General features: G+C 51.9%; 1 protein-coding gene across 1 annotated transcript in view; it reads right to left on the bottom strand.

Annotated features, from left to right (window-relative positions):
• The window catches only part of EVC2 (EvC ciliary complex subunit 2), a 135,705-nt gene that overhangs the window by 107,238 nt on the left and 14,663 nt on the right, over nt 1-13,804 (bottom strand). Inside the window, exons 2-6 of the mRNA XM_021677663.2 lie at nt 12,249-12,303; nt 8,860-9,026; nt 8,215-8,283; nt 6,241-6,427; nt 1,546-1,655 (exon numbers count right to left, since the gene is read on the bottom strand). Of these exons, the coding sequence (XP_021533338.1) occupies nt 1,546-1,655; nt 6,241-6,427; nt 8,215-8,283; nt 8,860-9,026; nt 12,249-12,303 (588 nt within the window). The remainder of the gene's footprint in view (nt 1-1,545; nt 1,656-6,240; nt 6,428-8,214; nt 8,284-8,859; nt 9,027-12,248; nt 12,304-13,804) is intronic.

Below are 13,804 nucleotides of genomic sequence, written 5' to 3' on the forward strand. Positions count from 1 at the left end.
CTTCCGATCTCTTATACCATCCCCACCTCCATCCCCCCCCCATCCCCCCCTCCAACCCCCCCTCCATCCCCCATCCATACCCCCTCCATCCCTCCCTCCATACCCCCCACCCACCTTCCCCAGGTGCTTCCAGGATCTTGAGGTCCTAATGCTCAGGCATGAGGAGGTGGAGATTTTCGGTTTTGTGGAGGTTCTGAGTTTCCACCCTGGGTTTCTGACTGTCACCTTCTTCCCTTCTGATTTTAACTCACTTGGTTTCCCGTCCTCTGAAACTGGGACGGTATTTCTTCTGGGTGGTTTTCTCTCTATTTTTGTATTCTTCTTTGTCCTCTGTTCCTTTGTTCCTAATTATTTTCTGAGACATTTGTCTCTTCTGACAGCTTGATATAATAGTTTCCTTGTATCTGGTCTTTACCTTTTTGGAATCTTTCTTGTTATCTCATTTTACCTGGGATGTTTTTTCTTATTGCAGCAGGTACTCGAGCCTTGGGCGGAAGGAGCTGGCGGCTGTCGTGGGACCTGGGCAGTCGCACTCTGAGCCTCACTTTCCCCATCTAGTGAAAGGTACTTCCTCCGGAGGCCGAATTCAGAACAAAATGTCCAAAGTAACTAGAGCATGAGCTCCTTGAGGACAAGGATGGAATCTCCTCCTGCGTCCCCAGGATGTGCACGAGGCCGGGCACGACACGCAATGAACCACATTCGCCACACGCGCAGATTAAAAGGTGAATGAAACATGAAGATACGAACAGTAATGGTGTTAGAGGCTGAATCGTGTCCCCTCAGAATCCATATGCTGAAGCCTGGCCCCCAGCACCTCACAACGTGACAGTATTTGGAGGTGGGGACTTCACAGAGGTGAGTAACCTAAAATGAGGCCATTAGGGCGACCCTGATGCAATCTTAGAAGGACTGGGGTCCTTGTAAGAAAAGGGGATCAGGACACAGACATGCACAGAGGGAAGCCCGCATGAGGACATGGGGAGATGCCGTGCACACACCAAGGAGGGAGGCCTCGGGAAAAACCAACCCTGCCTGCACCTTGATCTCGGACTTCCGGCCTCCAGGATCATGAAAACATAGATTTCTAGTCTGTGGAACTTTGTCAAGGCAGCTCCTAGTGAACTCATGCAAATAGAAACTACTGGTTGAGTGCTTATTATATGCAAGACACAGTGAAAAGAACTTAAATCTACCGATCACTTACCTTTATAATAACCCTATGTCAGACCCATGGGAGTTAAGGAATTATTCGAGGTCCTACTGAGATACTAAAGGGAGCCAGGTTCACAGCAAAGTGTGTGAGATTCCAGGGCCCACCCACTCGTCTAGAATTCAGTATCACTGAAGGAAGGAGGGAGGGAGAGGAGGAAGGAAGGAAGGAAGGGAAGAAGTGAAGGAAGGGGAGAGGCAGGGAGGGAAGGACGGAGGGAGAGAGAGAGGCAGGGAGGGAAGGAAGAGAGGAGCTAAGAGATCGTGTGCTCTAACTGTCAAAGCTTCTAAAACAACAGTGAGGACACAGAAACCAAAGTAAGGAGGACATACCTGCACTGAGCTCTGAAAGGTGAGCTGGGCAGGAAGCATCAGGACCTCTCCGCTCCCCACTTCTCCGGCCTTAATGGAAGCTGTGTAGCTGACCGAGAAGGAGTCTCCCACTGCTCAGAAAGAAAGCATGTGTGAGTCAAGAGGGGCCCTTCTGCCACACCCAGACAAGCCCCAGGTCAAAGGAGGCCGCCACCACAGCTGACGTGGACAGCAAGGGCGCTGCTCAGGTCTCAGGTGCCAGCGATGGGGACAGTGAACTGTGCATGCCTGCTCATAGGGTCCCTCTTCTTCCCCTGGAAGAGGATGTCAGCAGGTGCGAGGAGCCAGGGAGGGCCCTCTGCTGCCCCTGTACGGTCTTCTCCAGGGGCCCCCCGCCCTCCCCAGCACTGCCCGGGACTGGGTGGGTCAGTCTTCCTGATCCGGGGTATTGCCAACTCCCACAAACTGTTTTGTTTGGAATCTAGGCAGGGATCTACTTATTCCTCAAAATCCTGTTCACACAACGAAGGAGAAGAGTCTTCATCGGACTTGCGGGCCTCGGTGGACAGACCGACGTGAAGCCCTACTCTGACCCCTCTGGGCAGCTGGTTCTGTGAGCACGGCAAGGGGCACCAGGAGGCAGGAACCGGCCCTGTGGGTTCATGTGGGGCCCCCTCAGCCCCATGGTCTCTAGCTGGCCCTCGACTGCTTCATTACAAAAATTGTCTGTATTTAAGGGGAATCTTCCCTGGCTCACAGTTCTCCTTAGTAAGAAGTCAAACGGAACATCTGGGCTCTCTGGAGACGGCAGCTCTGCTCCCGGACAGGGGCCACCCTCAGACCCCAAGGTGAACCAACAGCTGGGAAAGAGAGGAACGCCAGACGAGGGTGGGGGGCAGAGGGGCTACTACCTTAGGTTTCTAGCTTTGCGGGAGGCAGCCCCGCTTCCTGGAGGGACCCTCCCATCTGATCTTGGAGATGGGTCCTGCCCACCTTAAGTCCCAACAGCGGATGCCTCCCATTGAGCTGATGTTCTCGTGGGCTCTGGGCACCTGGCAGAGCCCAAGGCACTTTGTAAACTAAAACCGAAAGGACCATCTCTGTCCCAATTCTTTCTGTGACAACCACCCCGCGCCCACCAGAGCTGATACTGGCTTCTCGTCTGAACTGGGCGGTGGTGAGGCTGAGGTTGTGATACTTTCTTATTTTTTTTTTAACAGCTTTGAGATAAAACTTATATATCACCCAGTTCACCCATCTTAAGTGTGCACTTCAAGGGATTTTGTGTATTTAGAGTTCTTCGACCACACCACAGTCTGATTTCAGAACATTTCCATCACCCGAACAAGAAAGGCAGTCGCTCTCCACTGCCACACCAAGGCCTAGGCAACCACTAATCTGGTTTTGGGGGGCAGGGGCGGTGGTAATAATTTGTCTTTCTGGACATCTCCTAGAAATAGAATCATATAATATGCGTTGTTTGTGTTTGATTTCTTGTACAGAGCAAACGTTTTTTGAGGTTCATCTATGTCATGCATGAATCAGTTCTTCATTCCTTCTTACTGCAAGTCATATTCCATTGTGGGGACAGACAGGATGCTCTCCCGTGTCCCCTATACCTGAAATTTTTTAAAAGTAAGGCACACGAGAAACCTCGTGTTCAACTCATTCTGCTTCCAAGACAAAGGAGCTGCACCCTTTCTGCTGCGGAAGGAACCCCAACTCCTTCCGGACAGCTACAAACCTCGGGAGGCAGGGGCTGGGGGGGATGGATAGAATAAAATATTGGGAAGAGGGGTGGGGAATATTAACTTAATTTGAGAATGTTGGACTTTGGACTTCAAACTTACAAGGGCAAACATGTTGATCTCAGATTTTAATTCCTTTTGGACTTGAATACATTTGGGTTCCAATTTGTAGGGAATTCTTTCCTCAGATTTTCATTTCTCCCTGAGAATTTGCAAAAAGGAGGTGGTAGCAGGTCACTGCTGGAGGATATTTGTGCAAATGAACCCAGTGTTGTCCCCTAAGGGCACTGCAGAGCTCGTGACCCACCTTGTTGACTAGCACCTTGTTGACTAACGTGGCAGGACTTGATTGAATGGCTATCAGAATCAGGGAGAATTTCCAGCCTTGGGTATAGAGTACCCTTTAGGTTATTTGATAATGTAATGCTGTGAGTCAAAGCCTTCACAGGACAGAAAAACCACCTCTTCTACCCTCCAGCAGTCCCAGAGGGACACACACAGGGGCAAAAGGTGGGTGGTTTGGGGGTGCAGGCCTGTCCTGATCTCCTTCCCCAGGGGACCAGTCGCAATCTGCAGATTCGTGAGAAGCCCCAGGAGTGTGGAGAACAACACAAGAGATCCTCAGGGGAAGCTCACGCTCACCACCCACCCCTGACATTTCAGTCCGCAAGCACGGGCACCCTCCCTGAGACAGGGCGGGCTTCTCCCCACCCCTCCTCACTGGGCAGCTCACCCCAACTGATGGGAGGGACTGACCCACGGCAGTGGGCTGCTGGCTGGGGGCACCAGCCTGCAATGGCCAGTGGGGGACAAAGCCCATCCCGCTCTGCGGGTCAGAGACTAGGGCCGCCTGATCAATCTAAGCCTATCCTCCAGCTCTGCCTCCACCTGTAACTGGGGTCAGCGTTTAACCCTCAAATGCTGGCAAGTACTTCATTTCTCAACGTGTGGAGCCCTCAAAAAAAAAAAAATGTAAAGGAGAGGAGTAATGAGCACTGCGGCTATGGAACCACCAGGATTTTTATTTTAAAAATCCTCAGCACCTTCATTTTATCTTTATGCAATGATAAATCCTTAGGCTCACAGACGGCGTGACAGAATCAACTAAGACGATACCGCAGTGAAGGTCCTGTGAGCAGACCTTACCTGGTGCCGCGGCTGGTCGCCCTCACAGCCTACGCCCGGACCCCACAGCATGCCCCGCTGTGGACGGAGGAGACCTCATTGCCTGCGATGCCCAGAGCAGGAGGCAGAGGCTGCCAGGGTGCCCTGCACCTGCTCCCCCGGGGAATGAGCAGGACACTACCTCTCCCCTGGGGCCGTCACTGTGCTCCACATCACACACACACACACACACACACAATCAAAACAATCAACCAAATCACTACTGGCATGGGGAACACTTCTCAGGCCAGGCTTCCCATGAAATAACCCCCTTCTCCTTACAGTCACATCCTGAAGCAGGCACTGTCACTGTCCCCAAGTGACAGAGAGGAGGCTGATGTTCTGGGATGGGCAGCGGGCAAAGGTCAGGGTTGGTGGGGCTCAGCACCCCGCGCTGACCCGCGGCCCCGAGCGGGCGAAGTGCAGGAGGGCAGGGAAGTGAGGTGCAGGGGAGGAGAGGGGGGCCTCCCAGGCAGAGCCTGGGGCCTGAGCGAATGCCGCCAGGCAGGAGAGAGTGACAAGTGTGGTCCGTGTGGCAGGAGTGCAGATGCTGGGAGCCGCTGGGGAAATGAGAGGAGAGAGGCAGGCCTGCCAGACCAGAGGCTGAGAGAGCATGGGGAGGGACCTGGGCAGAGCCAGGGCACATCGCCTCGCTCGGTCTCTGCTACCATTCTACGAGGCACTGATAGACACACGTCACATCCCAAGTTCAGAGAAATTCAGTAATTTCCAGAGGCAACGCAGCTCCTAATTGGCGTGAGGAGTCAAATCTAGGTCTGTTTGAGACCGAGTGTGTGCTCTGCTCACTAGCTTAAGAAGGGGGGTGGGGGCTGGATTTGTTTTTCCATCTTTGAGGGAAGGCACTGAGGATCACTTGGCTGGGACGTATCCTAATGGTTTTTATGACATTGCTTAAATCACAGCCAGCAAAGAGGTGGCTACTTGTGGGACAACCCCATTGGTAGCTGCTGTCAAGAGGATGGGGTCAAGTAGGACTCTGAGGCCCTTTCTAGGCTCAGAGGGAAAGTGTAGCATGATTGGTGAGCAAAGTGGGCTCAGTGGAGAGGTCAGTCCTGAGCATGTGAGAGCATACACTACAGGATAAGGGTCATGGAGTGGACCATCTTTTCCTCTGTAAAGGAGATAAGTACTCAGAATAAAAGAAGTCTCACCCTCCCGAGAAAATGGGCAGTCCTGAGGTCGTGGTAACAACTAATTCCAGAATTCGTTGAAACCTGCTTAATTAACCAACGACAACTCGCCTCAGGACACACACCTCCAAAGCCAACCAGGGATGGTGGCGCTCAGAAAGCCAGCCCGTCAGCGCGGAGGTACTCCAGCAAACAGGCGAGAACACGAGGGAAGGTCTCACGAGCATGCTTCCAGGGCTGGTGTCAAACCAATCCCCCCTCGACCCAACAGCCCCCAACACAAGCTCTGCCTTTGACTGAAGAATAAGAAACCTGGTCCTCTGGTGGTGGACAGACAGGGGTTCGCTATAAACTCTATCTTTGGTTATGTCTGGAATTCTTCATAATAAAAATCGATATACTAATAAAAATACTAGAAATACTTATTCTTAACAACTCTTCCCCCAAATCCTACCTCTCTCTAACCTAAGTTAACAAATCCAGCTTTTTGGGTGCGGTTATTGAGTGGTGATCTTCTCCTTCGATACCTGATAGTAAACTCCGTCGTGAGTGAACACGTCATGTGTTTAAGAACCCGCCTGCCATGCATCACACACTCCGTCAGCGTCCGTACGTTCACTTGCCCTCCCTGACTTCATACGTGCTGCTATTACCTTGCAGAAACTTCTTTCTGAAAGCCTGGAATCCCGCCGAGGTCTGGTTTCCGGTCGACCCCGTAACGGAGAGGCCAGTGATGTTGTCCAGCAGGAGCAGATCAGAGAGGTTGGTGGCCACAGGGGTCCTGGTGTTGTCCACGAGCAGTCTCACGTGAGCTGTCTGCAGTTCACTCTGCCCGGACACCTAGGACAGGAGATGACAGGAGGGCAGCTTTGCTGGCAAGTCCCATCTCCTAACATGACCCCCCAGCTGGGCCTGTGCACGTCTGGTCCTCAGGCAGAGGGAGGGCACGACCGTCACCCCGGGGCTGGAGAACTTATCAGGTCTGATTTCAAAGGCCCCAGGACATGTTTTGACTCACGCTTGCAGAGCTGTTGCTTGGTGACAGATTCAAAGTCACTGGGACCCTGAAATGCAGTGAAATTACTCCTCCAGGGAAACAGGAAAAATATCGAAGCAAGAGCCACAGTCAGGTTGGGGAGATGGTGGCCATCGGTGTCACCAAGAAAAGCAAACAATGGCTCCTTCTCACACCATCGTTTTGAAGGTTCAGCCCAGCCCCAGAGCCCTGCCCAGGGCGTCTGACTGCCATCTGACGTCCAGGATCGAGCAAGCCGGTTGGTCTCCATCCTCCTGGCCAGTCTCCCCCAGGTGGGCTCTGCTTGGCCATGCGTTTGAACGGCTAGGCTGCTGGAAGCTGTCTGGTGGCCCAAGCAGCTTGGCTCCCCGCCTGAGCTCAGCAACCTTGCCCTGTTCCCACTCTCGAAGCTTTTCCCACCACCCCTGCCCTGCCTTCACCCAGCCTTCCCAGAAGGGACCCAGGAGCTGGGGAAAGAGGGAAGCAATGTCTGTTCATGCAGGTACACACACACACACACACACACACATGCATGCATACAGCAGAGACATCTCCAGGAGGACGTACGAGAAACCGGTAGCACCAACTATATCCAGGAAGGGGAACGGGACAGCTGAAGGTGTGAGCTAAATCGAGGCTTGTACAGGAGAGGGTTAACTCCGCAGGTGCGGACTGCCCACACCCCGCACACCCCGAAGAAAGGACTGACTCCTGACCAGCTCCTGGGAGGTTACCTGTAAAGCCCTTGGACTACCCTGCCTGAGAAGAGCATCTTTATACCTGGGGCCTGGGCCACAGCAGGCCGTGTGTTCTAACGGTGTGACTGGGGGTGGGGGGGCCCTTGAGCCGAGCTGTGTCAAGGTGACCTCTGGAGTGGCTGGAGACCAGTTACTGAGGTCAGCCACGTGGGCACTGCATGTCTCCATGAGGGACCCGCATTAAAACCCCTGGACATCAAGGCTCGGGTGTGTGTCTCTGGTGGGACAATACTTGGTACATGACGTCACATGTCACTGCTTTGGAAAAAGGAATGCCGGCCGCAGGACTCCACCAGGGAAGGATAGTGGGCAGCTTGCGCCTGGTCTCACAACTCCTTCCTATGTGCCTTTTACTTTGCTGACTTGAATCTGCACGCTTCTGCTATAACGAATCATAACTATGAGTCTAATGGCTTCCTGAGTCATGCGAGTCCTTCCAGGGAATCATGGAGCCCAAGGGAGGGTGGTCCTGAGGATCCCCAACACAACAACAATGTGAAACGCCATCTCCCAGGATCAGTAAGGATCCGAGACTTTAAAAACACTGAATAAAATTTTTACACTGTCAAGCACCATATCAATGTTGAAAGGAAATACGTCGTTCTTTCTTTCCCCTTCTAAATGACCACGGTGCATTTTCACAAACAGGAGTTTAACTGTTACCAAAGCTCTTATCCTGGTGCCGTGATACAGAACAGAAAATCTCCTGTACCTCACTTCATCCCTCACATGTCCAGACGCAGGTGGACAGCCCTGTGACTTGCCAGTCCTCAAATATATAACTCTACCCAGACATGATTTGGTCAAAATCCAACTATTTCCTCTTCCACTATAAGCCACCTATGAATACCTACCACGGCACATTTCTGAAAAATCACTCCGTCCTCAGCATTTTTTGGAACATCTCTTGAGATGTCTCCAAACTACAATAAAATATAGAAATGATTAGAAAATGAAAAACACTTCATAGTATGCACGTTTAATAAAAGTACAAGATGTATAAAAAAAATTAAAAACAAATAAATACATGTACAAGATGACCTTTTAAAGAAAGGACAGAGATTTACTTCTGTTACCTAATAACTGCCTTAAATAATCTTGAAGATTTTTTTAAGAAAGTATTTAAAGGATTGGAACTTAAACCCGTGAGGAAGGAAGAATGCGGGCGTGTGGTCACCCAGAGCTCTCTTTTGTCCGGGGGACTCACGTAAACAACACCCCATCACGGGAACACAGCACACTGGGGCTGACACTTGGACAAGAGGAATGCGTGCGCGTGTTTATAAAACCGGCAGTGAATGGGGCCAGTTAAAGCAGAACCTGCAGCCCACTGCTCGGATTCACACCTCCTACTCATCTTCAATACCAGATGCTTCTGTACAGAAGGAATAAGCTTTTCTAAAGAACCAAAGCCTATGGCATCTTATACACAGTGGGCCCAAAACTGGTTTCTTTCCAACTTCTGCTAATTCTGTTAAAGGACCAAAGGTGTGACTTACCAGGCGGTGTGTTATAGGAGACTCTCTTTTAAACAAAGTCTTCTTGGGCCACGAGGGAGTAAAAGCAAGCATGGACTGAGTCCTTGGCCCACTAGAGGGTGCAAAAGTTGGGAGGGGATGGAAAACTTCACTTTTCCTGCTGAATTTCCTTCCAAATGGTGCTCCCACTGCAAAACAGCAATGCACGTGCATGACAGAATGCAGGAAGGCAGTCAGACACGGGGGGTAAACTCAGGAGGTAGACCACATATATGAGGAAGGCCCCTGGAAGATGTCTGCTGAAAATGAGTAAGTGAATGAATAAATGAATGAATGACCTATCATCTCTTTGCCAGGAAAATGAGATGTGCTCACTTTGGGGGGCATGGGCTATGGAGCCTAAAGAGAGTGCTTCTCAAAGTGTGCGCCACTCATCATGGGTGTGGGCTAAAATGCACATTCCTGGACCCCCTCCCAGATCTACTGAATCAGACCACCAGGTGAGTGAGATGCCTGGGTGATTCCTACACACATGGCATCAGACAGCCCTGGGTTCAAATCCTGACTCTGTCATTTACCAGCTGGGTCCTTGGGCAAGTATCTAACTTCCCTGTGCCTCAGTTTCCCTAACTCTGCCGTGGACAGAGAGTAAGTCTCCCCTCACTGGGTCCTTCTGATGACCTGCCAAGCAGAGGGTGAGCACCCCTGATGGCTACTGTGAGGAGGATGGGCCCACAGCCAAACCTGGTGTCTGCAAAGCCACCCAATGTGAAACGGCTCCCTCCAGAATTTGCTCTACATCAATGTATGTTGAAAATGCATGAGCGCCAGGGGTAACACAGAAACGTCAGTTAAAAGGGACTGGCAGGGCTGTCAGGAGTGGGTGCTGATGGGCTGTGTGGCCCCAGACACTCAGAGCCTCGGTTTCCCTCACTTGGGAATGCAGCTAAAATATCCCTGAGACGGGGCTGCCTAAGGAGCAAACGAGATGCCGGGCTGAACGTGAACACCCTGAGGCGTTTTATCAAAGCTCGAAGCCAGAAACCCAAATGTCTGAAACAACTTGGATTGTTGGGTCGGGTGTTTTTCAACACATACCTTCTACCCAGATGCAAACTGGAAATTGAGTAAGAATGACTATTTTTTAGTCGTTCTTACGGTGTTACTGATAGCAAGATCTTCAGAAGTGCTTGTGAAAACTTTTATAATTTCAGAATCCACATAGGAAGAAATAAAAACTTGAAAAAAAGAAAAAAGGCACAGAACTGGATCCTGGATCACATTAGAATCTTTTCCCTGGATAGTGTCTGTGGTTGAGTTGGGTCAAGGTCATGGTGTTGGAACGGGGATAAAGGTGAGCGCTGGGGACTCACCATGGAAGCAAGTGGGCACGTTCCCAGGCCGGCTGCTGACTCAAGTCAGGAGTGTCTGAGCAAATCCCACAGGTGCCAGGGAGAAGGGACGCCCATCTCTGACCCTCGCCCGGCCCCTCAGGCTAAGGGACACATGCTTTCTTGGCAGATTTGCTGGACATAAACCCATAAGGCCACACTGGGCTTTATCTCTGGTGCACCTGTTTATGCCCCCTGGCCCTCAGAAGGCCCAGCCACAGGCTCTCATGAACCTGAATGAGGGCAGGTGTTGACAGACAGTATAGAAGAAATTCATGCTATGAAGTAACTACCGCCACCCCGCAGGGCATCGGTCAGTGGCCTCCCCATTCTTGCCACCAGCACGTGGGCCTGTTTGTGCCATTTGGGCAGTGCTTTGCCTACACCCTCACTCTCCTGCTCTGGCTGCCACATGCCTGGAAGCCTCTCCTTCCATCCCCTGGCCCTGCTAAGGTGTCAGTTCTCAGGACTCTGCTGAGGAGCCCCTCCTCCAGGGAGCCCTCCCTGAAGCTCCTCCTAGTGGCCTTACTGCTCTGTCTCCTGCTCTTGATGCAATCACAGAGTAGTACATGGGGCTCCCTTTCACCAACGAGTTTGCCTAACTGATGAATAAAAGGTCTCTACGAATGCAGTAATATCACCTCAATCTATTTTACTCAAGAGAAAACACTGGATTTTGTAAAATGTAAAGTCTGCAGAGAGTAACAAAGGACATAGGAAATACTTTTTAACTTCCCAAGTAAGTGAGATCTGTTTATTCCTGGTATAAAACAGGATTCTCGAGGAAGGTATATTTACAATCTGTGCCGAGGGGACTCTGGGTGGAAAGATGGTTTTGTCACCGAAGCTCCTCTCTACTCAGTAAGAGTCCTGCTCAGTCTATGCAGACGAGGGGGGCCAACCTGGACCCCAGCCCATCCTGGTCCCCAGGAAGCAGAATGAAGCACAGAACCCAGAATACTCTACCCCCAGCCCCAGGGACGGGCTCGGGGACGGGCACCGGCCTCAGGCTGAGGCCACTGGTCTTCCCAGGAACTCTTGCCAAGCTACGGGGAAGTCTTCCCCTGCCTAAGTATCAGCTGTATGGTTCCCAAAAGGCTCCCAGGAATGAGGGAACCAGAGGAAAGCAGGGCTGACGTGGAAAGAGAAAGGCATAGCCTTGGGATGCCGAGCCCCTGGGCCAGCAGCGGCCAGGCCTGCCTGGCTCAGTTATAAGACCATCAGGTTCTGCTTTTCTTAGGTGAGTTCCAGCTCAGTTTCTGTCACCTGGGCTGAAATTTACCTGTCCAGGGAACTGGTAAATATGCCACCTTGTATATAACAGGGACTTCCCAGATGTGATTAAATGAAGGATGCTGATTTGAGGAAATCGCCTGGATTATCTGAGTGGGGCAGAAATGTAATCCCAAGTGTCCTTCTAAGAAGGAGGCAAGGGAGTGCTGACAGGCAGAAGAGAGAAAGGCCACGTGCCCCCGGAGGCAAGATGCTGGCGTGCTGGCTCTGAGCTGGAGCAAGGGGCCGGGACCCAAGGCAGGCAAGGAGCACAGCTGGGGATGCTGGAGAAGAGAAGCAAAGGTTCTCCCCAGAACCCCGGAGGGAGTGCGGCCGTGTCCACACCTCGACTTCAGTCCGGCTACGCTGATTCCCAGCCTGCCCTCCAGAACGCTAAGAGAATAAATCTGTGTTGCTTTAAGCCACGAAGTCTGTGGTGATTTGTGAAAGCAGCCTCAGGAAACCCACACACCTGCTCATACGCACATTCTATATCCTATTCATCAGACTCCTTCAGGGGGGAATGCGGACGGGCCGCCTTACCCTGACTCCTGTTCCGACCACAAAAGCTCCAGCCAGCTCCTGGAGGGGGCCACACACTGCCCCCTGCTCCGCAGGTCAGGGGGTAACGTACCGCATTTGCCCATGGTGGGCACATGAGCAGAGCATGAGGGAGATGGAGGCAGGGGGGCTCAGACCTCAGGGTCCGATTCTCTGAACGAAAAATGAACCAAAAGAAAAACTTACCTTCAGTCTTAAAGCGAGAGCTTTCCACACTGGGCCAAATCAAACGGGGCAAGTCCTAAAAAATTCAAAAGGCAAAAGTCACTAATGAAGAACATGCTTGTGAGAAGTGACTGCAAGTCATTTTCATTAGTGGCTCACACAGAGATGAGTTGCACTCTTCTCCAGAAATCGGAAACAAAATTTTTCCAAGTGAGCCATCCCCACCAGGAGTCCAGGATTATCTCCTCTTTCCCACAGAGGCCAGCAACTCAGTCATGACTGCATTTTAGGAAGCTGTCCTGGAAGGCAGCACTGTGGGGTCAAAATTTCATGTACTCAGACCTGAGTTCGAATCCCAGCTCTGCTTCTCACTAACCCTGCGACACTGGCTGAGCCTCCAGCCTCTGAGTTCCCAAGATCTTGCAAGTCCCAACGGAGTGGCTCATAAAATGCCAGATAGGGAGTCCAGAGAACTGGGTTCTAGCTGGAACCATTTCCTTGTTGTGTGTCCTTGGCCAAGTCTCTCAGCCTCTCTGAGCCTCAGACCCTCATCTAAAAAGCAAAGACCTCAAAGCCTCCTCCCAGCTTGCTTCACTTTGCTCAGTGATGAAACGGGGCCCGGCCAACTCTCCCAGTCCACCTTTATAAGTTAGCGGGCCCCAGAAAGCCCAGACCTTTCTACTATAAAACAATAATAATAATAATAATGATAATAATAAGGGGCACCTGGGTGGCTCAGTCATTAAGTGTCTGCCTTCGGCTCAGGTCATGATCTCAGGGTCCTGGGATCAAGCCCCGCATCGGGCTCCCTGCTCAGCAGGAGGCCTGCTTCTCCCTCTCCCACTCCCCCTGCTTGCGTTCCCTCTCTCTCTGTGTCTCTGCCAAATAATAAATAAATAAATAAATCTTTAAAAAAAATAATGATGATGATAAAGCTGTCCTGGCTGGAGCCCTCAAAATGGGCTGGGTCCCATGCTGCACTCTAGCACACAAACAGTCTTCATAATAAGCCAGGGAAATGTCATTCTCCCTTTACAGCAAAATCCCCACACATGGGTAACGAGATGTCTCCCTGCAGGTCCCACAGGGGAGAAGAGACTAGCTTTGAATGCACAGAGCCCAGCTCTGGATGTGCTGGTTTGTACGTAATGGAGGCACACAGGGTGTGCACAGGCAGTGAAGACCATGACCGCTGAGTGGGACACTCAGGCCCAGCTCAGGGCCCAGCCCAAGGGCTAGTTCCTATGGCTGCCGTTGGGACAGCGCTCACCTGGGCAGGACACCGTGGGGTCGAGAGAGACCGCGTGGCCGCTGTCTTTGCCCACCTGGAAGGCTTTCTCCGTATCTCTGCTTGTGGTCACACAAGCCCGACCCCTTGGCCACTGAGGGCCATGTGTTTCAGACCCAGTGTGTGGAGACCCTCAGACCCCCGGACATCCCAGGCTGAAGCGGCTCTCCTGGGATGACATAAGCCAGCTTCCCGGCTGCACGGAGGAGGCCCAGGTGAGGAAACAGAGAAGGTGGACAATAAGCCAGACCCAGCCAGCCTGGCACAAGACCTACCCCAGAGCTCTTCC

The sequence above is a fragment of the Neomonachus schauinslandi genome, chromosome 2 (genome assembly GCF_002201575.2).
Source record: "Neomonachus schauinslandi chromosome 2, ASM220157v2, whole genome shotgun sequence".
Lineage (NCBI taxonomy): Eukaryota > Metazoa > Chordata > Mammalia > Carnivora > Phocidae > Neomonachus > Neomonachus schauinslandi.